The 27,825-nt window shown below is 36.5% G+C and overlaps 1 protein-coding gene across 5 annotated transcripts; it reads right to left on the bottom strand.

Moving 5' to 3' along the window:
- Positions 1-406: 406 nt before the first annotated feature.
- vangl1 (VANGL planar cell polarity protein 1) lies at positions 407-27,581 on the bottom strand. Of its 5 annotated transcripts, none has more exons than XM_043248096.1 (11): positions 27,427-27,581; positions 21,240-21,382; positions 19,542-19,750; positions 16,068-16,203; positions 9,037-9,471; positions 8,429-8,604; positions 7,456-7,589; positions 6,095-6,130; positions 4,309-4,444; positions 3,947-4,181; positions 407-1,999 (listed from the first exon to the last, which is right to left on the bottom strand). In XM_043248096.1, the coding sequence occupies exons 3-11, from the start codon at positions 19,610-19,612 to the stop codon at positions 1,739-1,741; spliced, it is 1,620 nt and encodes a 539-aa protein (XP_043104031.1). In that variant the 5' UTR covers positions 19,613-19,750; positions 21,240-21,382; positions 27,427-27,581; the 3' UTR covers positions 407-1,738. The 5 variants fall into 5 exon arrangements, with proteins under 5 accessions (XP_043104031.1, XP_043104032.1, XP_043104029.1 ...); XM_043248097.1 differs by lacking the exon at positions 27,427-27,581 and adding an exon at positions 25,977-26,216; XM_043248094.1 differs by lacking the exon at positions 21,240-21,382.
- Between the last annotated feature and the right edge of the window lie 244 nt (positions 27,582-27,825).

Raw genomic sequence — 27,825 nt, 5'->3', positions numbered from 1 at the left:
GTTGTATTTTTATGTCCACAGTGGAAGTTATGGTGATTACAGTAATAAAACAAAAATGCACATGCAGAGGTGTACACAAAATGATTGCAAACTAAGCACACTAATAGCCCAAATAAATATACATACCACACATTTTTTACACATACTGGACAATATTCCATATTTACATATGTATATGCATACAGATATATGGGTAACATAAGAAATTCCAGTTTGAAAGTGACTATTAATTCACCAAAAATCATAACATGTTCTTGCTGAACATATAGAAATACCCAATTATTTTGTCCAACATAAAGTGTGATACAGTCAAAACGTGGCACAAAGGCCCTTTAGATCGTTGACTAGTCTTACCAGAAAACAGTTCCACTATTTATTACAGTAAAAAGCAAAACACAGTTACATCTGAAGTGTGAAATCTGGTTTATTTTATACGTTTTTGCCCAAAGAAATTAGATTTTCACTAGCTATGTCTTCCAAAGGGTTTGCATTACATTGACACAATGAAGCAAAGCATTGATTCTTTAAAGAAACATTTTTTACATTGAACTTTAAGTTTACGTTTTAGTTAAGAGTTGCTCTCTATTGATACAAACAGCTTCTTCTGTAAAATAATTCTGCAATATTTCACCTTTATAAACAGAACATTAACACATAATTAAATGTTTTGTAGGTTTCTGGCTTGTAACAGTTTATGGCATAAATTGTTGATAATTCCTGACAAACCGAATGGAATGGGCTTACAGAACTCACAATGCGCAATGGACAAATATATGCTGCAACATTGCTAGAAAATAATAATAATAATATAAAACATAATTGTTCTTCATCATTAAATACAAAACAAAATAATAATAATAAAAATCATATATTATCTTCAGTGGAAAACTTCACTAGAGCGGTAAAAAAAAAAAGGCATTACAGTTTTTTCCCTTTTTTGCTCCATAAGCAAAAAATGTCAAGCTTGGACAAAAACGCAGTCAATAGCAAGGATTATAAATGTTTTAGGCAGCACTAATGGGCTTGTATTTTACAAACACAAGTCTCTGCTTTAATGATGATGCACACGCACTTAAAAATAACCTTATTCACAATATAATTAATACACAAAAAAAGAGGCAAACTACAAATCACAATTTATTAATCACAAAGGAACAGCTGTTTTTCCTCACAATATATTACCCATTTTTTTTTCCAAACATATAAAAATGATAGAATTCAAAAAATCCAACGTCATATTGTGTATACGTTTGGCTTTTGTGGCATTGTTATTGATAAATCTGACTCTCTAATCAATGTTTCTGACCTTACTATGTCTTACAGTATTCCATCCCTGATGCCGGGAAAAAAATGTCTCGCAAATATAAATATCCTAAACAATGTCTACTTGCAAAATCTTTACCCATGATGCCTCAGTCCGATGCTTATTACAGCCAATAATTAGCTTTTGCTGTTTGCAGAAAATAACACACAGACAAGCAGCACAAACACACAATCACCAGTCAGCACAAGGTAATCAGATACATACATTACATGTACAGTATATATTTTTTGTTTGTTTTTTTTTTTCCCCCCTCTTCTGTTCTTGGTAATAACAAATATCGTATCAAAATACATCCATTATGTAAAATGCCATTTATAAACTGTGAAAAAGTGAAAAAGAATCTCAAACAAAATAGTACTAGTCCAAAAATTTACATGTGTAGAAAAACCAAACAGACAAAAGCAACCGAATCCATCAGACGGAGGTCTCGGACTGTAGTTGTAGTACAAACTTGTGGGACTTGGGGTGGACGTACTCCTCACTGAGTTTGAGGTGAGGGATAGCTTTACTGGTGACCACTAAGCTGAAGTCAGAAGATTTGAGCTGGAACTCAGAGCCGTGACGGAGAGGACTGGTGACCGCCGCTTCGCTGACCAGCGTCCACTGCCGGGTCTGCCTGCACTCCCTCGTGTACTGCAGTGTGGGCCCAGCCATCAGATAACTCTCCAGAAATGCCTAGCAGGGAACAACAGCATCCAGATCTGTTCACTGATCCGCTCGTCTTATAGTATCCCACAGTGAGTTAATAGGAATCAGATGTTGTGTGTAATATTTGCGACTTGGAACGTTTTAATAAGATTGTAACATTGCAAAAGAATATCAAAGAGAACTAGATTTGAATTTTTAGAATAAACCAAAGGCAGTTTTCTGAAATTACATACTGCATCACATCACATTATCATGTGTTTGCTCCCCGTGTTGTAATTCGGAGGTTGGTTTTCTTGCTACTGCTGGCTTTTGGCAAGTTGGGGGCGGAACGACTCTTAACTTTCAAAAATGTATCCGGATGACTGCACAGATACGAAATTTAGTTGGATGATAGCACTGTTGTCTTCTATAGAGTTGCATCTGGCAACGCTGACACTTACTGACTCAAGATGAGTAACACATTACATTCCTGTATATACCTAAATTTGACACGCTTCTAAATTGATTAACTTTACACTTTACACATTTGATCTTTTACAGTTTTACAGTAGAATCTCTATAATTGGGTTTCCATGATTGATTCTGTTACTCTCCTGTTTATTACTGTAAAGCAGCTTTGGTACAATTTCTATAGAATTTGGTACAATTGCTATAGAAATGATAAGATGCATAATAAATGCTGTCTAGAACAGATGTCTCAAACTCAGTTCCTGTAGGGCCACAGCTCTTCAGAGTTTAGCTCCAACCAGCTTCTACTCACACCTGCTTAGAAGTTTCAAGCAATCCTGAAGTCCAGGATTAGCTGAATTAGGTGTGTTTGATTAGGGTTGGAGCTAAATTTTGCAGATTAGCGGCCCTCGTGGTATTGAGTTTGAGACCAAACTACTGGTGTCCCGCAGAGTTTATGTCCCACCCCAGTCAAACACAGCTGAGGCAGCTAATCAAGGTCTTGCTAGGTACACTTGAATCTTCCAGGCAGGTGTGTTGAGGCAAGTTGAAGCTAAACTCTGCAAGACACCGGCCCTCCAGGATCAAGTTTGATCACCCCTGGTCTAGAAGGTATTATATTTGCTTTGAAATGTTCTTTGTGACTGTTAAAAATGGGATATTAACTTGATAATAGTAAATTAAAGTGCACTCCATAATCTCACAAGTCACTTGGGTTCTTCACGGCTATTGATTTACAATACTATGAATTCAGTAGTATACTACTTTTTGTGTTTTTAAACTCAACAATCATAACATGCTGCCAATGTATGCTTCAAAATGTCCTTTTCTTTCATGAGGTCTGCAATTTACATTCAAAACGTTCAAGTATTATCAATTCATATTTACCACCTTGCTTTACTTACGAAATGAATACCCTCTTAAAGAACCCACACAAAAATTGTGTAAGCTTTCAAATTAGTGAATTTTAAAGTTTAATTGGTTGTTGTTCTGAATATATTTAGACTTAAATACAAGATCCATATTTGTCATAAATAAATTAAAAGGGTAAGAAACAGGTGCTTTCAAAAATCATGGCATATTTCTCACCAACTATTTACATCTATTTAATTTTATTTAATCATATTTTCAAAATGTATTCATATTACAGTGTCAGTCTATTATAAAAACAACTACATTCAGTTAAACAAATTATTAAAATGTCAGAACACTTGATTAGTTATTAATATGTGATTAAAACCTGTAGAATATTCTGATGCTAAATATAATAATTTGGTTATTATAAAACAAATTCAGTTTGGAAATCAGTCTTTTATTGTACTCATTTCATTTATGTATGGCTGATAAATATGAATCACATTTAGTTTATTAGTTTAGAGTAATCTAAACGGATGTAAACTGTATTTGAAAACTTAAAACTTAAATCTGGACCTAAATATTATTCCTATTATGGGAGCTTTTTTAAGGACATTTTTGATAGAGTTAATTAGGAGTTTCTGTTAATGGCCCACACAGTGTTTGTCTCACCTTCGGAGTCATGTTGTTTGTAATGCAGAATGCCAGGTGGGCCTGAATGCTGTCCATGCTGTGGCAGTGCTGCTGACGGGTGGTACGCAGGTACTTCTGCAGTGCTCGAGCCATGGAGGGGAAGATGGCCTGCGCTGCCTCACGTGGATCCATCTCATCTCCCGGCGGCTTCTTTTTCTCCTCCTCCTGCAGCCGTCGGACGTGTGTGAACGCCTCCTCTACTGCCACCACCAGCCTAGCAGGAGAAAATCTTGCATATTAAGCTGCGGTAGTTTTCAATAAAACCACAACTCTATTCTTTAACTGAACTGCACGCATACGTACTTGTACGCAAAGCTCTGTCGCTCTGCGGCTTCTCTTACCGTGCTTTGCGCTTTCGGACCCTTCTATCGTGCTCTGCTTCCTCGTAGTACAGCTCGTTGTGGCTGGTGTCTCTCTGTCGGGCGGCAGCTGCTATTTTAGCCCGAGACTGAGCGGTTGCGGCATCGCTACCGGCACCTGCAAAGAGAAAGAATAACATTATAGTAAGGAACGAATGAAATTCAATAATCCAAAAAAAAAAAAAAAAAACGTATTACAAAAAAGTACAGATACCCCTACTGATTTTTAAGTTAATGGGTAATTTTACAGTAGTCCTAATTATTTATGACAATTTTTAAATACAATTTGGTAACACTTTATTTTATGGTTATACCTATTAGATGCATGCATATTACAAGAATATTAGCCATTAGAGCTAATTAAACACATATTAATGCCTTATTCTACACAACCTCATTCTAGATCTCTAATCCTAGCCAATACCCAAACGTAACAACTACCTTAGTATTAATAAGCAGAAAATTAAGAATTTATTGAGAAAAAAGTTGTTGGTAATCGTTATTCGATAGGTGCCTATCCTAAAGTGTTACCTATAATTTTCACATTCATTGTCATTTTATTGTCAGTTTATTTCCTCTCGGTCAGGTCATATACACTACTGTTCATGAGTTTGGGTTCTGTATTATGTTTTTTCTTGTGTTATGTTTATTACTGTATTTTTGATCAAATAAATGCAACTTTGCTAAGAATTAGCAAGGCACCTTTTAAAACATATCAAAAAGCTTACCAAACCCCAAACTTTAGAATAGCATGGTATATCTACTGCAAAAAAGATCACTGGCAGCCAAGCACATCTTCATGTGGAACCGGGCTACGATGATCACATGTGCATATTAGCTCTGTGTGCATAGTAATGTGGTGAACAGAATCATTTATGCATATTTATCCATATTCAGGTCACAGATATAATTAATAATGCATAACAAGGGCAGCATGACTCTCCTTGGTAGCAGGGCAGGTCTGTGGTCTCTTCAATAGCTCACTGAATCACCTCCAAATACCATATACTGAAAATGGACCAGCAAATCTTGAAACCACCCTTTTCTCGCTTTCTCAAAAAATGAAAACACATTAAAAATAGGGAAAATTAGTTTACACACAGACAATAACATGTGGTTGAGTGAAGAATATTTCAGAGCGCTTTGAAACCTGGAAAAAAGAAATGGAATTTTTTTGGGGTGGGGCGGGGTGGGGGTTTCTTCCTAGTGATGCATTATTAATTTTCTGACAATCTGTGCAAAGCACAAAGAGCTACGCACTGCTCTTTTTCATAGACGTGCACACTCACACTCCCTCTCTCTCTCTCTCACACACACACACACACACACACATTCTTGGTCTGGTTCAATAGCCACAGGCATGAAGGAAGTTTTGAGTGCTTAAGGGGTTATCTTGATCCCAAGTATGCATCTCTGCATCATGGTGTATGTACTTTTTTTTTTTTTTTGTGCTGACAGCACATCATAAATGTCAAACAAAGGGAGAGAGGAAGAAAGGGGGAGATACTGGGTGTTTTGAGATCTGGGGTGAGTAAGAATTATTGACATTTTTTGACAGATTTTTTGTGCACAGTGAGTGCAGAGATGAGTGCCTTCTTCATGGCAGTCAAGACATGTAGAAGGATTTCTTGATGCAAATAGCTTTTTAGATGAGTCTGTGACCTTGTGCACAGTGTACAATGATTGCATGCACAAGCAAATAACCAAGACATGTGGAGCACTCAACAATTCAGTGGATTTCTGAATGTATTACACAGTTTTAACTTACAATCGAAAAGATAGCTTTTCAGTTTGGCTTTAAACTCTGCAGAAAGAAACGTTACAGAAAATGTATTAGATGTTGGAAGTGGCTGATTGACACGATTGCTGCATTAAAAGTGTGCATGATTATTTGTTTTGGTATGTCTCCACATTTGTTAACTGCAGGAGAATATTACTTCACAGCATGATAGACTTGTTGATTAAACCATCTGTAGGATTTTCTCAACTTGTCTCAGATGTTTTCATTAACATTCCTCATGAGGGATACAAATGGAAACAAGTGGAAACAAATGGAGACAATTAGTTATATATAGGGGAGTGAATCAGGGTTAATCAAATACAAAATAAATCATTTACCTGGAATATATAAATACTAAAAATGGTATAAAAAGTGTTTTTATTTTGCGCTTCATATAATGCTCTTTGTAAATTATTGTACATTTTGATAGTTAAAGAAAAATTCAATAAATATTTTACTCAAAAAAAAAAAAAAAAAGTGTTCAATGTTTACTCAGTCTTAGACCGTCTCAGACATAGATGAGTTTCTTTGTCAAAACAGATTAGGACAAATGTAGCATTGCATCATTTGTTCACCAATGGACCATTTCCAGTGAACAGTTGCCAACAGAATTAGAGTCCAAACTGCTGATAAATACATCACAATAATCCACACAACTACAGTCAATCAGTCAACACACTTTAAAACAAAAAGCTGCATATTTGTAACTTGAATTTATTCCAACTAGCAAAAAATACAATTCCTTTACCCCATAATAAAAAGTGACCTAGTTATTGTGATGTTTTTATCAGCTGGTTGGAGAACCATTCATGGCATAGGATCCATTGGTAAGGATGTCATGCTAAATTTCTCTAAACCTTTTTTTAAAACTAATTCATCTATAACTTAGATCCCCCATGTGTACATATTCAGCTCATTTTAATCTCTTCTTTTGATTTTCCTTTAACAGCGTTGAGTAAACCGAACAATTAATGTATTGCGATTCAATGCATGATTTGAAATGCTTTGAAACCTCAAGTCAAGTTGTACTAAATTTAACAGATTAGGGTTTACATTTAACATGGATAGCATTTCTCAGATAATCTGATCTTGAAAGAACATGTTGAGAAAGGTTCGTGCTGAAATCTCAGATGTTTGATTGGCGCTTTGTGACACTGATCTTTTCTGAAACTAGAGAAAACATGTTACATCGCTTTCTCGTTGCTGTCTTTCATGAATATTGTAAATATTAAAGATATATAATTTTTTAAACCGTTCCTAAAGCCATTCTAAAATGACTGGTCTTGGTCAAGAGAACAATAAGAGTCAGCTCAGAAAACAGACAGTGATTTTACACAGATTACACTCACCATCCACATTATAGACTTTCAGCCCAGCCAGATGTTTAGCTGCCCTGGACTTTGCAGCTGTCAGTAGTGCAGGGTTGTGAACTGAGAAATCCTTATAATAGTGTTCAAGAATTACTAGGGCTGCCCGCTGAATGCTACAGAGAGAGCGAGAGAGAGAGAGAGAGAGAGAGAGAGAGAGAGAGTGAGTCACTGATCAACATTGCAAAAAAAACCTTGTAATATTCACTAGTAACATGGATCTGGGTTTCTATTAAAACACACAAGCAGACAATCCCGTCATGTATTTCATTAAACACAGTCATCGGACATCAGTTAATAATAGATTTCATTCTGCTTTGTGCGTGTTTGTGCCTGGTCACTTGACTCTGCAGCAGCACTGAATCAAAAATGTACAACCAATGAAACAATGAGAGCAAGAACAAAGGAAAGCGATGGGCAGGAGAGAGGAAGGGAGAGGGCAAAGTAGGGAGTGTCTGTAATGGAGTGATTAATGGACCTTTTTCCCTTGGCCCAACCTCAAGTCATTATTAATGCATTAAACATTGCGCACACACAGACAGTTTTGAGTAGACAGACAAGCACATATCTCAGCAAAAAAGCAGCTAAGCTATATAATCAACGCAATTACTGAGACAAAACATTTAATATTCTGAAAAACCATTTCAATGATTCTTAGGTTTCAATGAAGAACCTACGTTTCACTGCATATGCTTCTTTATTTGCTAAAAGATTCCACAGATCAGCTTACTGGTTTCTAGATTATTAAACACATCAATAAATACATTTATATGTTCTATAGAACTAGACCATTAATTTTTTTTCCAATGTAAAATGTTTCTGCATAACCTCTTACTTATGTAAGAGTACACTTACTTTTTTACTTACTTTTTTTATTTTAATTTTAAATGTAACAAACTGTTTAACAGCATACTGTAGCTGTTTTGATCAAAGTTTGATTGTAATGAGCTGGCACCTGAGCTGTCCCAGGTTGTAGTGGTGAGTCTCTCCATCGGTGGAGCGCACGACACAGAGAGAAAAGCAGGGCTGCAGATGTCGGATCTCCAGCAGAACCACCGCCAGGTAGTGGATGAACAGAAGAGCATCCACCAATGATACTGCAAACTGCACTATGCCTTGGTAGTTCTCATCCTGTCAAGCACAGATAGTAAATAGCAATAAACCAAAGGAATTAAAATGGGAACCCCAACTTGGCCATCACAAAAATATATTACATTTTAAAATATATTAAAATAGAAAACAGTTGTTTCAAATTATAGTATTACTGTTTTTGATCAAATAAATTTAACCTACTGGAAAATATCAAATATTTCAAAAACATTAAAAAAAAAACCCAACCAATGTTAACATTAAGTTAAATCCTTAGTCTAATAATTGAAGGTTATATTATAAGTGAAGTGTGTAATATTAGTAGCATTTCTAAATGGAAAAGCAAATACATTCACAGATGTGAATATTTTATTATGACCTTGAACGTAGCTCATCAACAGCCGAAATCCATTTTACAATTCCACAAATCTCGACATGTTTCTTTTGACCCTTTACGGTCAACACACAACATACCTGTGAATCCAAGATGCGTACTCCAAAGAACAGCCAATAGGAGAGCAGCAGGAGGAGCGTGAGCAAGCCTAGCAGGGCGCGGAACACTGCTATCCGGGGCAGAGAGGCTCGCGCCGGGCGCACAAACAGCGCCCAGCCAGCCAGCAGCAGAATGAGGAGCTTGAACGCCAGCGAGAGAAACAGGCCCTCACAGGCGGTACCGCAAGCCTGCAGGCGCTCCGGCCACATCAGCTGGGGCAGCACCAGGAAGGACAGGGGGGTGACCAGAACCAGCAGGCCCAGGACGAGGGTGAGGGCCAAAGGAAGGAAGCGTACACAGTTCAATTTCTCTACTGGACCTTCCGTCTCCTTCCCAAAGCCAGCCAAATCCTCTTGAGACAAGCTGTGGTCTGATGTTCCAGTGACCGCTGTGGTGGTCTCGCCCCAGTTGTCATCCTATCAAGAGGTCAGAAGGGATCAGAATTATATCATGCGCATAAAAAATTCAATACGCTCCTAAAAGCCCAGTTATCTCAGAGGCCCAACAAGCAAACTCGATGATCGATAATACAGAAAAAAGACACATTTACAGCTATGATTTGCCCTCCTTTCCATTCCTGTTGGTGAGATGACAAATCTGCTTCTTGGCTAATTCAGACAGACAGTACAGAAATACCCAGGTCTCCCTCATCAGCATATATTAATGACAAATACCCCAAACTCACATATATCTGCATACAAATGAGCCTGAAAACTGAGAGACAGAATAACAACAAATGAGAACTTTCTAACAGCAGGACGTCTGAGTGAATGCCAGTAGAATGTGAAATGCAGTGCAGATTAGAATTCCATTATAGATTATTCTGCACAAAGGATGGTAATTCATTGGCAACTATTTATATATTTATTTATGGATTTGTTTGCTTATTTATGCATTTATTTGTATGAATAGAAGCTGTATTTTGTATGGTAATGTAGTTTAGTGAATTTAATGTGAACTGAGAAGTTTTCAATTCGTGTAATAGGCAGCAATAGTATTATCATAATAATAGCCATAAAATACAGCACCATGCAGCAATTACTGAGCCAAACATTTAGTAAGCTCAACTCAATGAGTTTAGGAACAACACTACTGAAACTCTGCAATATGACAGACCTTATATAGCATGGTCATGGTATATGATGCATAGCCTATGGGCCATAGAAATAAAGACTAAAACAAGTAACAAATACAATATGGGATATGCAATATGTGATGAAAAAGGGAGGGATTATTTGTAAGTGGGAAGAAAAAAAGAATTTCCCTTTCTGTTGCACGGTTTAGGGTTTGTGCCAACTGTGCAAAAATAACTTTAGTGGTCATCGTCAGATATGAGGAAATGACAGATGGAAAAGGTTAAAGAAGCAAAGTGTTGTAAAACCTGGTGGAAACACAAACACGGATGCACGTGAACTTTTTTTTTTTTTTTTTTTTTTTAAATGGAGACCATTAGATGAGGTCACAATATCGACCTCCAAAAGAATTTTGCTAGAACCAGAAGAAACTACTAGTGTAAAATACTGCTCTAATATACTCATTATATCTAACACAATTACACTCATTTTCTTTGAGCACTAAAGTCTAACACAGCTACTTACACATTTAAGATTAAGCAAATTACTAAAACACTCACCTCAGACTACAGTCGAAGAGGTCATATGACCAAAACGTTATAATAATATTATGAATTTTAGAAAATTAGCATTCATGCAGCGTGTAACACAGCTCTAAGCGAATGAAAACATCCCGCAACATTTTAAATCTGAAAGTGCACTGGCTATAAAGTTATTGCCTCTCAAAAGAAAGAGTTGACCCTGAATCATTGAAACAATGAATGTTTTTAAAATAAATCCCAAGCCGTTTCATTTTGACATCAACATAAAACATTACCATACTGCCTGTCAACTTGCTGGTCTTTTCGCTTTGATCTGAACGAAAATGCTAATTCATTCTTTGCCACTGGGTGCCACTTTTGGTAGAAAAACATAGTGTTTTGCCCAGTAACGCTGCACTTAAAGCAACACAGCGCTCACAAATGCTTCTTTATCAGGAATTACAGGCACGATGAAATGAAAATGAGACCAATCACCGCAAATTAGCATCATGACAAGGAGGGGTTTGGAAAAACGAATCATTAAATGAATCATTTGGGAGTTGTTGAGCAAATAAGTGCATCTTACAAGACAATGAATGTGTTTTTCCATGTGCATGACAACCTGTTGTTGGGACTCCCAAAACCAAAATTTTAACCTTACATTGCCTGTAAGACTTCAAAAATAATCGTTGAAATGATTGGTTGTCCACATGTGAAATAAAGCCTAGCTGGTTGCATCCTTTGCTAAGGTTCACACAACAAGCCAGACTAAACTGTGCTTTGCAAACTGTTAGATCAGACTGAAATGATCAGTACTAGTCATGTGTGTTTGAGTAATCTTCTCAATTAATACATTTAAGCATTGTTTACTGTAAATGCAAAATACAAGGATTTTTGATATCCAAGTTTGCTTTGGAGTTTAAATAGACAATGAACTAAGCGGGAAAATAAACAACATGACAATGATTTTCATTTTTGGTTCAACTTACTCCTTAACCCAAGGTAATGCAACAATTTTATATTTCACTGGCATATAATTCCACAGAGATCTTCCTTTTTAAAAGGCCTTTGTTAATTGAATAACTCTTATGAGCTGATTCTTTGTGACCAGAGGGCAGACTATTGTACAGCAGTGCAGTCTGATCTGTTATCCATTTTGCCCAGAGTCCACATTGCTGAATGTGCTTCCCCCACTGGGAGAGACAAAAGAAGCACACAGCGCAGCTAATAGTGTGTGTTTGCATGTGTGTTCGCGTTCTGCTTGACTCGAGTACAGCTCATTTCCCTCTCACAGAGCCACAGTCTGAGCTGTACCCCAGAAAGAAAAGCAGGAAGCGAGGGAGTGGTAAACAAGTGTGAGAAACTCCTACACCTCTCTCCTCTCCACCCTCCATCCTTTTCCTCTCATTTTTTTTTTCCAAAATAAACCTGTGTTTCTCAGGTTCAAAGCGGCAAACGAAAATGGACATTATAGAAAGATTAACCGCACAATGATTTAAATTGGCATTACGTTGTACCTGACAGCTTTCAACAGAGTTTAACTTGACTCTGAATTTAATTCTACTGAACCCCTTGCCTTCCTATTAAAGCAGTAGTTGGCTTTGAAATGTTAGAAGTTGCATTAGATAAGGATTACGTATCTCATTATGACTCTGGGCTATTAACTTCCATGAGAAGCCAGATAAATCAAAGTCAAACAGTCATGAGTTTGGGGGAGGAGGAGGGACTAAAATAGACATCTGTCATTGGTGATGATGCTCTTATAGAGGTTAATAGAGTGCTGACATTTTTTTTGAGTGTTTTGTTAAATGCATGAAATGCGGTCTGTCATTAGCACAAGCTAAACATATAATACAGCCTTGTGCTTTTTTAAGGGTTTTCTTGTCTTGAAAAAGGCCGCTTGTTAACAAGTGGTTAAATGTAACTACAGAGGTTGTCTTGGACACTGTAAACTCGTCTACTACTAACTTTGTTTACAGTGAGGCTTGTGCAAACTATTCTAATTTAATCTTTTTTAGTAATTGACTGAATAGACCATGCGACCATAGTTTGTAGCTTACTTTTAGCTCTCTTCTGGTGATTGCTCAAAAAGTAACATTAATAAATGTTGTGTTCATATGTGAACATGATCGTGATGAACAAAATGTGTAACAATCAAACTTTGTCACAGAACTTATTTTTACAATAATGCAAAAGCCAATGGAACAAAACACAACTTTTTTGTTTGCTAACTTCAACTTCAAGACCTACAAAGAAAAATCTTTGCTTCAACATTCTAAGGAGGTATTAGACTATCAGACAACACCATCCTGGATTCATGACCAAACTAATGACTGAAACAATGGACATATCTATGGAGCCTTTAAAATTCAGCCAATCAAATTATAAACCCTGAGCTATCCATTTTATAAATAAAAATGACTCTAGGAAGCAAAACCCACACACAAACAAGGATACAACAAGCAAACATAAACATAGACCCTTTAGCTAGTAAGTTATGAATTACATGCTTGCTATTCCAAGCCATTCTGTTCACTAAAGTCTAAAGTTTCCTATCTGGAGAAAACATTCCAGAGGCCCAGGCTGAATGACAGGAAGACGAAAGAAGATCAGAGCCAACATGATGAAATTACTCAGAGAAGAATAGACCTGACAGGCGTTCAAGGGCATGGCATTAACCTTTTAGCAGTGCCAGGGGCTTTCCTTGATTTACTAAGATTTTTTTTAAAACATACTAGTGTGTATATGTTCCTTCATATATGAGAGATCTGCTGTTTTAATTGAAATTATCTACACAAAGATAAAAACTTTAACAAACAATAAATGTTGGTATTGGCATATATTTGCTTCTATATACGTACCGTTCAAAATTTTTGGGTAATATTTAATTGAATGTTTTAAAAGAAGTCTCCTATGCTCATGATGGCATGATCACAAAACATTGTTCAATTTGCTGCTCAATTATTATTGATCCTCAGTGAATTATGTTTTATATTACTGTTAATGTTTAAAAAATGTTAAGCTGCTTTTAGTGGAAACCACAATACATTCATTTATTTGATAGATATGAAGTTGCTGAATATGAGTATTCATTTAGGGTTTTTTTGTAAATATGAAAACTTTTGAACTGTAGTGTATGCACATTATATTCAGTGTTGATTTATAAAATTTAATAAACTAAGAATACATAATCAGTCAGAACTGCTCAATTTGTTTTATCCGAGATGTACAGTATTTAAACACAAACACACACACTTGCACAAATTAATGTAGACAGACATGAGGACCTATAAAAACTTTGTGTGCCTTTTGCCCCTGAGGGAGAGCCAAGTAGGTCAGAATAACTGAGACCCAGCAAGAAGTACAAAGCGGAGTCCCTTCATACTGAGATGTATGTCACTCCTATTTTCCATATCTGTCTATACCACAAACCCCCCTCCTTAAACACACACACAAACACACACACATTCACTTTACCCTCATATTCTGTCATTCCCACCATCTCTCTGATAATATTCCAGTACACCTTCCCTGTGACCTGACTGTTTCCTGTACTTGTGTTTTTATGTAACTCAAATGCAGCTATATGTCAAAATATAACCAATGCTAACCAGCATCCCAGGAAAACTGATACATACATTTTAGGCCTGTTTCACACTACATGCTCAAAGCAAGAAATATTTATTTCACCTGTGAAGTTTTAGCACTTTTTGAGACTATTTTTCCAATTATAAGTGTGCTTAATGCAGCAGAAAACACTGTAAACCATTTTATTAACAATATCACCAAAATAACCGAGTCAGCTGCTTGACGTTTAACAAAAAATACATCTACCTGCTTTCTATCAGTTTAAACACTGATAGGCATCCAAACACCGCAAATAAGTAAATTAGAGTCTATATTACAGTTTATAGAGTTCGGGTTCCACCGTAAATGAATTACTATTCGGTTGTAAATGTATGCGATCCGCCTTGCTCAAAATCACATTTGCAATAATAATTCTCAACTATACGCGCCTAATACTCATTGTGGTTCATCAAAAATCCCTTTAGTTTCTGTATAAATCTGCAGCTCTTTTATGCAGCAGAAACACAGTTAGTGTAAGTCTGTTATGGCAGTTAAGCTGCAGCACGACTTGTCTGTTGTTTATGCATGCGGTGTGAAGCAGCATGAACCACATCTGGGACTTGCTTTTTACAATGGAGCGCTAACAGGCAAGCAGACTGGAGGCTAAAAGAAACACAAATGTGAAGCTTTGATAAAGGACTGTATACATGAGTAATATTCGTTAGTTGAGTCTAAATTGTCCTTTTGAGGTGGGGATTCTTTTCTTGGAGGTCTTTGCTTTAATCTGAGTTACTAAAATGAGTTACTCTTGCAGCACATAATGTTGAATAAATATAAAGCATTTTTATATTTTCTGGAGCATGTCACTGTTTGAAATCCTCTTTACTCTGTTAACTATGCCTGTGTGTTTTGCTGAGCTGAGGTCAGGATGATGCCCTCACCCCATCACATACATTCTCATCATATACATTCTGCACAAATGCGTGCAGTGCAGCATTAATCATGTATATGCGAGACATTATATATATATATATATATATATATATATATATATATATATATATATATATATATATTTTTTCACACACACACACACACACACACACATACATACATCATTCAAATATCAACTTATAGTTCAAATTTTAATATATTTCAAAATACATATTATTCTGTAATGGCAAAGCTGAATTTTCAGCAGACTGCAGTCTTCAGAGTTAAATGACCTTACAGAAATCAGTATACGCTGACGTGTTGCACAATAAATATATATTTTTATCAAATATACATTTGTATATATATTATTTTATATTTATTTATTTAATAAAACATCTGTACTGTCTATTATTTTATGTAAACCAAGATTTTTTTCAGGATTCTGTGAGTTTACAAAATTGTCATATATTTAAAATAGAACCTGATCAATTAATTAATAATAACTGAACTAATAATTTCCTAATTTAATAATTTCCGTAAATTATTCAAACTTACTGACTCTATGTCTAAACAGTAGTCTAATATTAATGTCATAATTATATATATATATCAGTATATCAGTATTTTATATATAATATTGATTATATTAATACCTTTACATCTGGAGACTCGTTTATATGTAAAAAAAAAATAGCACGCTTTGATTTGCTAAAACATTTTTAATATTAAAACCTTAATATTAAATCCTTTAACAGCCAATCGTCACAGTCCCCAGCTCCCAGACCTCTGTTCCTTTTACTCTAATCCTCGTGTACTCTCTGTATAGAGTGTTTTCCAAGAAGGTCTTTTATTCAAGCAACTCCCAGGTTCAGTTCTTGGTGAATCTCCATCAAATCTGCTCAGTGTCTGACTCACCTGGGCGTCTGTGGGGGCGGAGCTCTGATCCGGCTGCTGTGGCTGAGCTGACGATGCACTGATGGTGACATTTTTGTCTGAGCGGCTGCTGCTGTCTCGGCTGTGTGATTTGTGCCGATCCCTGCTGCTGCGTTCACTGCACGAGAGAGACACACACAGCGACGGAGGTGAGGGAAACGCTGTCGCCATGGCGATGGGAGAGGGGAAACACACTCAGACTAATGACAGGATAACCACCATCATCATTCTCCCTCCTCATCCTCTCACTGACACGCGCTGGCTTCCTCTAGCACTGTCTCGCACATGCCCTAGCTGGAGCATCTGGTGCAAACTGGGTTAGATGCAGTGAGCTGTGTCGACCCTAATCCAAACACAGCGTTCTCTCTCTCTCGCGCTTGCTCAGTCTTTTTAGTCATCATAGCTAATGCCTGGCAAGCCTTAGAACAAAACAAAACAGATAAACAAACAAATACAGCACTATTGCACACACGCGCTTAAACACACATTCTATCAGACAGCATCAAACATAGACGTCTTATTCTGAGTAATTATTGAAATCAGCAAATAACTCTGCAAATATCTTCAAAGACAGCCTTTGTTCTCACACTGTCTGTGTGTGTTTAATTATATACAGCTTTCACATGAAAATGATATTGTTAAAGTGACTGACGACAAACTAGCTCTGTCTACTACCTTCCATAGTGTTTGGATTCTACAATATTTTTCCATACTATGGAGTAAATGTGGACCAGTAAGTGTTCAGTTACCAACCTTCTTCAAAATATTGTGTTAAGCAGAAGAAAGAAGCTAATACAGGTTTGGAAAAACATGAGGGTGAGCTATCGAGTGAATTTTCAGTTTTAGGTGAAAGATCCCTTTAACTATATGAGTGGTTTTCACCTTATTTAAACAATTATTCACTGCATTACATAATTATAATATATATAATTCACATACATTATATAATAATAATTAATAAATAAAACTTTCATAAAAAATTTAAATAATGATCTGTGTTGTGTTACTTTAAATTAATATACTTAAATTAATATATATTTTATTTTAATTTGTAATCTGTGTTTTTGTCATTGTGAAATATGCCTATGTAATTTTTAGTTAATTTAAAGAAAATTATAAATGTTTGTCCTTGTCTTGTATATATATATATGTGTGTGTGTGTGTGTATATATATATATATATATATATATATATATATATATATATATATATATATATATATATAGTTGCATCTAGGAAGTACTAATTGGCAACCCACCATCTGAAAACCAGTCAACCACCACATTTCTAATGTAACTCTGTGATCATGTTAGATCAGTGAGCATGAAGAGAGAATGCATTATGAAGATTAGAATATTGCTTTTGTCTTACACTGACCTCTGTTACTTTTTAGAGACTGGTTGACAGTTTATGAATGCGCATGTTTTCATCAATCCCAGTTGCAATACTTCCAATTCAATACTTTAGTCATTAAAATGCTCCCTTTTCCTTTACAGCAGATCATCAAATACACTGAACCTCTTTCGCTTTGCTCTAATCCTGGACAGCCTGGGCAGAGTGGGAACACTGGCTTTTCTGATTGGGTGTTATAATATAGAACATGTCTGCAGCTGAGCCACAGGGACTAAACCTAACAACTGCTCCTACAACAAAGTACAAGGTTAAAATTTGTAAAAAGATAATTAATATAGTAGAAATCAATAAAATAATATTCATCAGCATAAAAATACTCATTGGCTAAAATCATTTTAACAATATATTTTATACCAAATTTTCCTGATATTTTCTTCTTCTTCTTTTTTTTTTTAACAAATTTGTTAAAGTAACCCAGAGCTTCTCTTTGTTCTGATGCAAACCTCAACCATATCTTCAACTGCTGCACCGCACCACATTCTCTAATTCTTCTTTCTTTTATCACTTTCTAAAAATAACTAAATGGCCTTCAGAATACATATTTTCTTTGATTTTAACAGTGCTAAAGGTCTTGATTTTTTTAAAATGCAATCAATGAATAAAACAACAAAGCCCATTTTCCCAGCAGAGCAGATCTACTCAACTCTGTGTGTATTTCAGTATTATAAATACCCTGCAGCAAGCATGGGATTGTAATTAGAAGTTATATAAACTGGGTGTTGATGTTGAATGGGAGAGGCAGCATGATAGCCCCTGGTAAAACACTGAGGTGTCCGTCCCCACCCAGACATTATAAATGTGTGTTGATGTAAACTGCTGTGTTCAAATTCATTTGCAAATTGGAAGAAAGAAATAGCTCAGCCTGCCCACTGATCCAAGAGAACCTGGCTAGACGAGCGTATGCTATAACTGGAGATATAGACAGAAAGAAAGACAGAGCAAGGTGGTGTGAGAAAAACATTGGTAAGCAAGCAAATGTTTGAATTATCATTCTTTTAACTTTCATTAGCAAGATATGGAGATGACAGGATAGGAAGCAAGTACAAATTCATCCAAAAAGAATAATACGAATGGAAAGAAACGGGGATAAAGAAGTAAAAAGTGGCAGGAAGTCTGATGCCTGAACAGTAAAAGGACATTCATTTGTGGCTTTCTCAGTGAAGACACAAACATTCTCTGCTCTCATGTTGGAATTCCTCAGGCCTGTTTGGGCCTTTCACTGGAGATTTTATAGGAAACCCAACAATAGTGGAGCTCAATAAATAACTTCCTAATTACAGTGGGTGGAGTCAACGCAGTCTAATAGTATTAAAGTGTGTATATCAGTATGTACTGACAAGGAGAGCTGGGAATATATGTTAAAAATCTCTGGCTCAGATCAGCTAAAAATACAGCCCAAATCTGAGATCTTGAGTGAAAAGTGCCATACAAGCAATTCTATACAATAAGAAACTACTTAAACAGCCGCAATGGAAAGGAAAAGAAGATGACAGAGATGAGAAAGCATGCTGACAAATGCAATACTGGAGTCATAAAAAAGCAAACCTAAAACAACACACAAATACCTGAACATGCTTTTAAAAAGTTCAACAGGCCTGGTTTTGTTTAGTCTAGAATTACGCAAATAGAATCTTCATCTAATGTGAACATGTCACTTTTAATGAAGTAAAAATACTGAGTGAACCTTTAAATAAGAACATTTCTTTAACGAGTTATGACACTGATTACCTTTTTAAAGTAATAATTTAGAATCGTCAGAGGAAAATACTCAATAATTTAATCTGAAAGTAATTAAACACATCCCGTCACTAATGAGCAACAAAATCATTTCAGGGGAAAAAAAAAAAGATTTAATTTTGCTAATACTCTTGAAGCTCTAAATAAATGCAAAAACGTTTCATAAGACAATATTAATTTTCTGGATTAATAAGCGTGAGAAAATGTGTGAAAATCCTCAGGAGAGAGATACATAAGAAGGAGAAGGAGAATACGAGAAAAAGTACTGTACACGCATGCATGTGCGCAGGCGTCTCAGCTCTTTACCTCTGTTTGTTTGACCCCCGTGACCTGTTGGAGTGGTGGGAATAACCAGAGTGGATGGAATCTGTGTCCATTGTAATACTGTGACTGGTTTAACACAGCGGAGGGAGGAATGCGGAGACAGTTAAAGTGCTGACGATGTTCAGGACATACATGAAGCTGCGCAAGATGACAGGATCGTTTCTAGGGGCTTTCTGTTATCAAACATTAACCTAAAAAGAGAGAGAAAGAAAGATTTTTTTCAACAAACACATTATGCCACAGTTTAATTCAATACGTAAATTAATTCAGGCTACAAAAGGTAAGGGCTTTCTGGGTTATGTGTTCATTTCCCGTGAAAAGCAAGAACTGTTAAGTCACTTTGGATAAAGCATCTACCAAACGCACGACTAAATGTACGCAGCATTAAGAGTTCACTGCAGAAATGCCTAAAGCACTATAAAGCACCTCTGCTGGCAAGATCACGGTGCATATGTTTCAAGTACAGAAGCTAAAGTTATACATTTATTTCACTTGCCTTCCGTTTCTTCCATCCTAGTTGGAATATATCTGCTGGTGATAATTTATTAAAGAACGGAAGGTATGATCCTTAGGATACTAACTGTATTTCACTACTACTCAGCTATTCCTTTTAATTACTATACCCACAGAGCCCTTGCACTCGAGCTGTTGTGGAACCTATTTTTCTTAGCATTTTAGGCCCCCAGGTCTCCACCTGACTGCTCAGTTTCATGGTGCGACTTTAAACTTGATCTTTGAAATCACATATGCACTTTCCCACACGTTTAGACTGGGCTTGCTGGCTAGTTATTTTTCTTAGCTGCTAAAACATGAATGAAATGCCAGATTGCAGGAGCAAAGGGGTATTCCGATTGGTTGGTTATTTAGCACCCAAGGCATATCAAAGTGATGTGACTCATAGGCCCTGGACAATAACAGAAAAAACTCTTTGAACTGTCACAAAGAGTCACATGAGGCTAGCAAGCAGTGAGTATCAAGGCTTTATACTGAGACTTCCAGCACAGACCTTGTGCATTGATTTATCCGCTCATAAATTACTAATTTGGAGTGCACTCACGCTCTAGTGCCACCTGCCATCTCAAAGCAGGCAACCATCACGTCAACACACTCACAAAGCACACTCACAAATACACACCTATAAGAGGATTTACAGGTCTAAAAATTAGATCACAGCATGGGCAAATTTATTCCATCACAAATCACTCGTATTAAACCATGACGGAATTAAATTCTGCAATATACTTCCTGCCTCTCATTCCCTGCCACATTCACAGGAGGTTTGGACCTCAATTAATGAATTAGTTAGTGGCAAACTATTCTGCGTGATTAAATAATATTGAAGAGAGTTTTAAAAACTCATTTGTATTTTTGTGATTTGCACGGAAATTACATATAGCACAATATACGTGGTAGAGAAACTAAAATTCACTGCATTTATTCCTCTGACAGCATATATTCACTCTAGCTGAAAATATCACTATTCTTTTAGACCTCTCATAGAAACTTCTTAAAAATAACGACCCATCAACTTCAACCATCGATATATCTTATTTAGGTATTCAAAACATTCTTTGGAAATCACATTCCGTACTCTGGAGATAAACAGGTTTTGAACATGTGGTTATTTAGAACGAGACAATTGTCTTAATTTCTTATTTATCAAGAAATACGGGTAAATACCTGTATGTTCTTGATCAGCTTGTGGTATGCGAGTTTGCCAAGATAGCACTGACCACATTCAAGTCTTCATTTCTCTTATCAATGGAAGAAATCTGACCTGGACAAGCACACATAGCATTCCTCTGGGGTTACCTCATAGTGCCCTGAAAACACACACACACACACACACACACACAAAGAATTCCTCTAAAGTTACTCCATGTACACTCATATGAACTCACAGAGTGTATCATGTTAGGGACGCCAGGGGCTTAGTATTTTTAATGTTATTATACCCTATCATAAAGGAGACGAACGCAATTACCGCTTTTAATAACATCAGACAGATTTCACTCTTCTTATCTCAGTTTTGGCACTGTGTGTCGATCCATTACTATTCTGGAGACAATTTAGAGGTTGTCGCATATTTCACAGGGCAGCACAGGCCAAATAAACCTCTTTTGTTAATGCAGGAATGCAAGGTTTTAAAGACTTTGATATGTGATCTGTCTAGATGCACTGTCTAGAGGCAGTTAAAAATGAAATCTGTTTACAAAATTCATTCAATTATTGCAATACATAGATTACCAATTTAGAGTGAATAGTTTTCTAATCTTACCAGGCTTGCTCTGTTGACTTTAATCAGACTTCTGATAGAGAATAAATGGGGAAAAAAGAACAGCAGGCCATGCATGTTCATTTTCTTTCCCTGCAAACCATGGGTGCATTCCCTTGTTTCTCAGTTTTTTTTTTATAATTTCTTATTGATATTCAAAAATATATAAACATTTATCACTTATAACTTTTAGTTTAGATTGTGTGTTATATATTTGTGTTCATACATCTTAGAACCATACTTTTTAGAAAAACTGATTGTGAAATTTTTTTTTTTAATTTGTGAAAAATCTCTCTCTGCTCACCAAAATAAAATTCTTGCATCGTTTACTCACAGTTTAAAAATTCTGGCATCATTTACTCAAAGTGAAAAAATTCTGGCATCATTTACTCACAGTTCTATCATTCCAAACCTCTGATATATTTTGAAAAGGTTTTTTTTCTCTCTTTTCATACAATGAAAGCCAACAAGGTTTGACACTGTTTCGAACTCTGACTTTCACTTTATGTACAAAAGCAGTTCAGCCATTCTTCTAAATATCTTCTAACTGGGCCCAATCCCAAATTATAAATTAGTTGTAGATCTGGGTCTCAGCTTACAGTCTAAGACAGACTGCATTCTATTTCTAAACTACAGGAATAATTACAGATGGACGCAGTATCTTCTCCATCTCATTGAAAAGAATTTCATGACCTGAACAGCTACTTAGTCACTTTTCAAATCATCTTAGTGTTTGACGTGAATGCTGCAATAAATGTAGAAGTTTCCCTTAATAAACACTGACCTTAAATTTCTGCCTTTGTCGCACATTGGCTTCAGAAGACTTGAAAGAGTATGAGTCACATTTGTAATACTTTTGCGTATTTTAAAAGCTCCACATTAACTATAATTTTCTTGGAAATGAGCAACCAGTGCTTAAAAAAAAATGACCCTCTTGTGTTCTGCGGAAGAAAGGAAGTCAGAAACAATGGCTTATTTTAACAGGATCTGATGGACAGTTGCTATTAGAGCATATAGTCAGAATGTAGTGCTAACTGGAGCAGGAGAGTCCCTGGAGGCTTTTACATTTAGCCATCAAAACTCAGATTTTCACAGCCATTACACCTACAAAGCTAAGACACATGAACACACACATCATTTGACGGAGAGGCCCACTCAGCGAAGCCTTTAACATACGTTCAAAGCGCTGAGTAATGCATATCATATACACTCATGTAGAAACACACATGCACACGCAAAGACTTTCACATTTGCCTTGCCCTTAAGGCAGTCATGGATGATCAAAGGCAGAACAATAACATTTCTTCACCTACTAAACAAGAATACAAGACAGACAGAAAGACAGAATAAGAGAGCAGAAAGAACGAGTGCAGAGGGGGAAGGGACAGTGAGAGTCAAAGGAACAGAAGCAATGAAAGGAAAGAAAAAAACTGTCGTTTTTAGAGCAACCATAACATGACACACTGTATAAAAGCATACACACGTTAACAGATCATGAATGGTCATATCTTAACAGTGATGATGTGTGTGTAAACAGAGATTTTACATGTAATAGCAAATTGGAAAAAACTGTGGTTTTACATCTTTATATTATATAATCTCTCGCTTTTTAATAATATTGTAAAATAGGTATAATGTGTTCATTTTATACACATTATACCTATTTTACAAAATATTCATGTCATTACCAATATTATGAATAAATGTACTGCCTTATAATATATATATATATATATATATATACACACACAAACATTCATCATTGAACTAGTATTGTACTAATCGAAAAATATTCTACATAACTGAAGAAAGAGCAATCATGTGACACAGGTTCTGCCTGCAATATATCCTAATTTCTTGTTTTTCTTAATAATTTCCAGATATTCTGTTTATTTATTTCTAGTAAAAATGCAAATGCATCAATCAATAAACTATCAACTTACTCTCCCAGACGACAACAGCATTTTCAGCGAAGTTTTTCGAATCCCAAACAGCATGTGTGTGTATGTATTATTGCAGAATGAACAGAGAAAGAGAGAATGACAGCGAGTTACAGTAGGGCAACAGTAAAATTGCATTACGGAGCCTCGCTCTCTTTAATCTGGGTGTTGAGGCCTGATGGAAATTAAATAATTGTGTCAGAAACATTGGTAGCTCTATATTTAGCCAGGACAATCCAGCCCCGTACAGAAGAACTCTCTCTCTTTCTCCAGCTGTGCAGTGGGGTGCAGTCCATCTCTAAGGAGGAGATGTGGAGAAACCACCATACACACACCCACAAACAAGAATAGTAGTCAAAAGCATCACAAACACTGCTGTTTAGGAAAAAACCCCACTTCGTATAGTACAGTGCTCATTTGCTAGATGGGCTTTTTCCCCCCATTCACGTGCTTGTGAAACATGCAGCTCTCACGCTTGCAACCTCGGCTGCACGGCACTCCTGAAGTATTTCAAGTATTTGGATGATTATATTGTTAGTCTTGACATGCATTCAAGTATTATTTTGTATATAGAAACACAGCACTTATCACTTCTGGATCTTGAAAAGCACATGCAAATACGCATATTTTGTGCCCTGTCCAGTTCTCTGCCAACAAAACGGTCTGACGCTCGCAACGGCCGTTCAGAGCGACGAACAGTATATATACCATAAAACTGCATATAACTGCCTGAAACTGACGCCCACTGTTTTCCCCATTGCTCTACATCTCTTCATCTCACAATAAAAACACCACAAGCTTATGTGGTTAGCACAGTGATTGCAGCCAGGGCCAACACATGAAGTCTACTGACACGTTTTACAGCAAGGCTTCCCAGCAGTTTAACTGTAATAAGGGTTGTTAACACTCCCTTCCCTGGGTGCTGCTTGTGATGCTAGTATTACTATACTTTAATGTTGAAAGGCCAACATATGTTGTCATAAACAGTATAAGATACTATGCATTTAAAACCAAAAGTGTTACAGTTTCTGAACGTCTCAACACCATTGTTTTCACCATTGTGCTTTTTCTGTTCTTCCAATGGAATTGTTTTTAAACAATTATATGGGGTTGTAAAAATTTAAGCAAAAATAAAACCCTGCAGCATAAAACATTAAACCTAAAAGGACCGATCTCATTTTCGAGACACGCACAAAGAGTTTTGAATGTGTGTGTAGCGAGAGAAAGACTGTTTATAAATACATTACAGGTACCCAAATAACAATGCGGGAGCCTTGTTCCTTCGCGGTGTTCTTGAGATAAAGTTTAGCGTGATTTTAGCGCATGAGAGCGTAAAACTTTCAGATAGGCCGATGCATAATTCATGCGCTGTCATATATAAAATGCAAGAGTACTGACAGATTAAAAGCCGGCGTTTGCAAGACGGTTGTTTTCTGATATGCAAAAGACATAAAATGTCTGCTTTACAAGAAAGACTGCCTCATTACTTATTTCCAGTAAGGAGAAACACACGCTTCCACTGTTTATCAGTCAAAACCACACAGCATACAACACACAGCGGAGGAGCACATGCTCTGGTAAAATACCTGTTTGCTAATGTGCTACTAACACAATTCTAACACAGAAATCATTTTCCTCTGAAAAGCATGGCATCTTACAGAGAGGCCAACAGCATAATATGGCCTACATTAGCTGCCGGTAGTTTCCTAAATAGACCAAGAAGCGCAAGAAAGTCCGTGTGAACAGTGTGTGATGGACACAATCTCTCTCATCTTGTATAAGCCAACAGAAGGAACATATTATTGTAAAACGTAGTCAATTCAAAGCAAGTTAGGGCTCAGTCATATTAAGAAACTGTAAGTGCATGCCCAGTACAATTCATTCACCTCACCTTAAATTTGAAGAGATGCTCTATGTGACTACTGACCTTAAAACACACTCGCATTTACTATTACAGAAGAGTCAGAGAAGAAAGTGTTGAAGGCAAGAATGTGAAGTCAGCCAGAAAACATCATTAGGATAAGTGCATGCATATGTGCATGGAAAAGAGGAGAAAGATTAATCCTGACCCCCAAACAGCCTTTTAAAGATAGCCTAAACAAGATTATGGTCACCCCACCCCTTTTTTTTGTCACGATTTTATAAACAAAAGAAAGACAATTAGTCAATAAGGATCGAAATGAAACATAAGCATCCATTTACCCTCTTACTGCATCAGATCCAACGCAATGTGAAACCGCACAATGATCTGTCATTCCTGCCAGCCGCTCGTTGTTTCCATGCGGACCACGTATTCAAAACAAAAAAAAAGATTCGCTTCGACATTGAACATGTCCTTTTCTTTTTGCAATAATGCGAAAGCAACCCCCTCAGTCAGAGAGCAGTGTGTGAGGAAAGAAACAGGAACCGCAAGAGGTCATAAATCGCGTGTAGCTCATGGGCGTAAATGATAGCGTTGGGAAGACCGGTTCATTCTAAAGAACCGATTCGTTCGGATCGTCTTTTGATAGGCGATTCACCAATTCGTTTCATGGCTCATAGCGCTTCGGAAACCCTCTTTTTGTAGATAAATATATATTTGGTTAAATGTTGCTTATATTACTATGTTTTTTCAACAAAATGTATACATAAGGCTGGTTTGTTATCCAGTAATTTGATTGTAGCCTAACTTTAATGTTTTAATGTGAAAACAATTAAATTAAATAACTTATTAAAAAACTAAACATTATAAACTCTAAAATAGCCTGATAAATTAATAATAAACTGTAAAAAGAGCGATAGTATGAAAAATTAAATTAGAATAAAATGAAAAAGAGCAGGAAGTCACTTATCTGTTGATATAATATTTGATAATAATGATTAAGTTACATTCTATACAATAGCTCTTTTATCTTTAAATTATAAAACATTTAAAACGCGCTAAAATGTAATAAAATGTTATCCAATGGTCACTTCATGAATAAAATATATTATCGCATTACTTTACCCAGTTGTAAAGCTATATTCAGTTACTTTTTTATGACACTGTCAGTGAATTCTTTTGCTCTGCTGCTTCGAGAACTGAATCATTAAAACGAACTGGATCTAAAGAATGATTCTATTGAGAATCGGGCATCTAGGCATGGACACACCACCCAAGTCAATGGAATGCCAACCATGTGCTTTTAAAGAGGGGCACCACTACCTCTAATACATGCGATAAACACATCAGCAAATGAATAAACGCGCACTCTACGGATCTACGCGCGCGTGATCCACCCAGCAGTATTTCTGAAGGCGACTCGATGTCACAAGACACGAGATTAATGATCATGAGGAGTCAACCCATCGCACATTAAGAAAATCTGTTGTTTTTTATTAGCATTAAAAAAAACCTTACAGAAAATGCATGCAAACGTTGTGGTTTTTGCATCATAATGTTACTGCGATTTAAATGACGGCTTTATTTTTGACGACTCGTCAGGAGGCATCAATAATGATTTTCGTTGAAATCGTTGCAGTGGCTTTAATCTGTCATTTTAGAGACCGCAGCTGGGCGTGAGAACTTTAACAACACGCATCCCATGTCTTTCAACGCCAAAAGGTGTTCACTTGTATTTAGATCAATGCAGTGAGCACAAAAGAACAGACAATAGGTACAGAAGAAACTTACCCAGCGGCTACGCCGACATCCCCGATAAAAATGAACTGATGATCAATACTGTAAGCAAATTTACCCACTATGAGGCATTGCGACCAATCTGACGGCAGTAATGGTAGTATCCTTTACAGGCGGAGCACACAGGAGATGCACTTTGGCAGAGGAGGTGGAGGGACCGACTGAGACTCATTACAATGTGCTGCGCTAGGGGGAGTCATCGCCTCTAATTAGACGTGTGTGTGTGTGTGTGTGTGTGTGTGTGTGTGTGTGTGTGTGTGTGTGTGTGTGTGTGTAAACGTGTACTTATAGTGTTATTAACACTTTGGAAATTTAATTTCACCATGCAGGCAAAGCTATGAGTCTTAATCCCTTTGTTAACTCATTTATGCATTAGCGTTCAGTATTTTCAAA

The sequence above is a fragment of the Puntigrus tetrazona genome, chromosome 9, assembly GCF_018831695.1.
Source record: "Puntigrus tetrazona isolate hp1 chromosome 9, ASM1883169v1, whole genome shotgun sequence".
Classification (NCBI taxonomy): Eukaryota; Metazoa; Chordata; class Actinopteri; order Cypriniformes; family Cyprinidae; genus Puntigrus; species Puntigrus tetrazona.
Note: the sequence above shows the minus strand (reverse complement) of the source record. Positions and strands in the feature narration are given on the sequence as shown.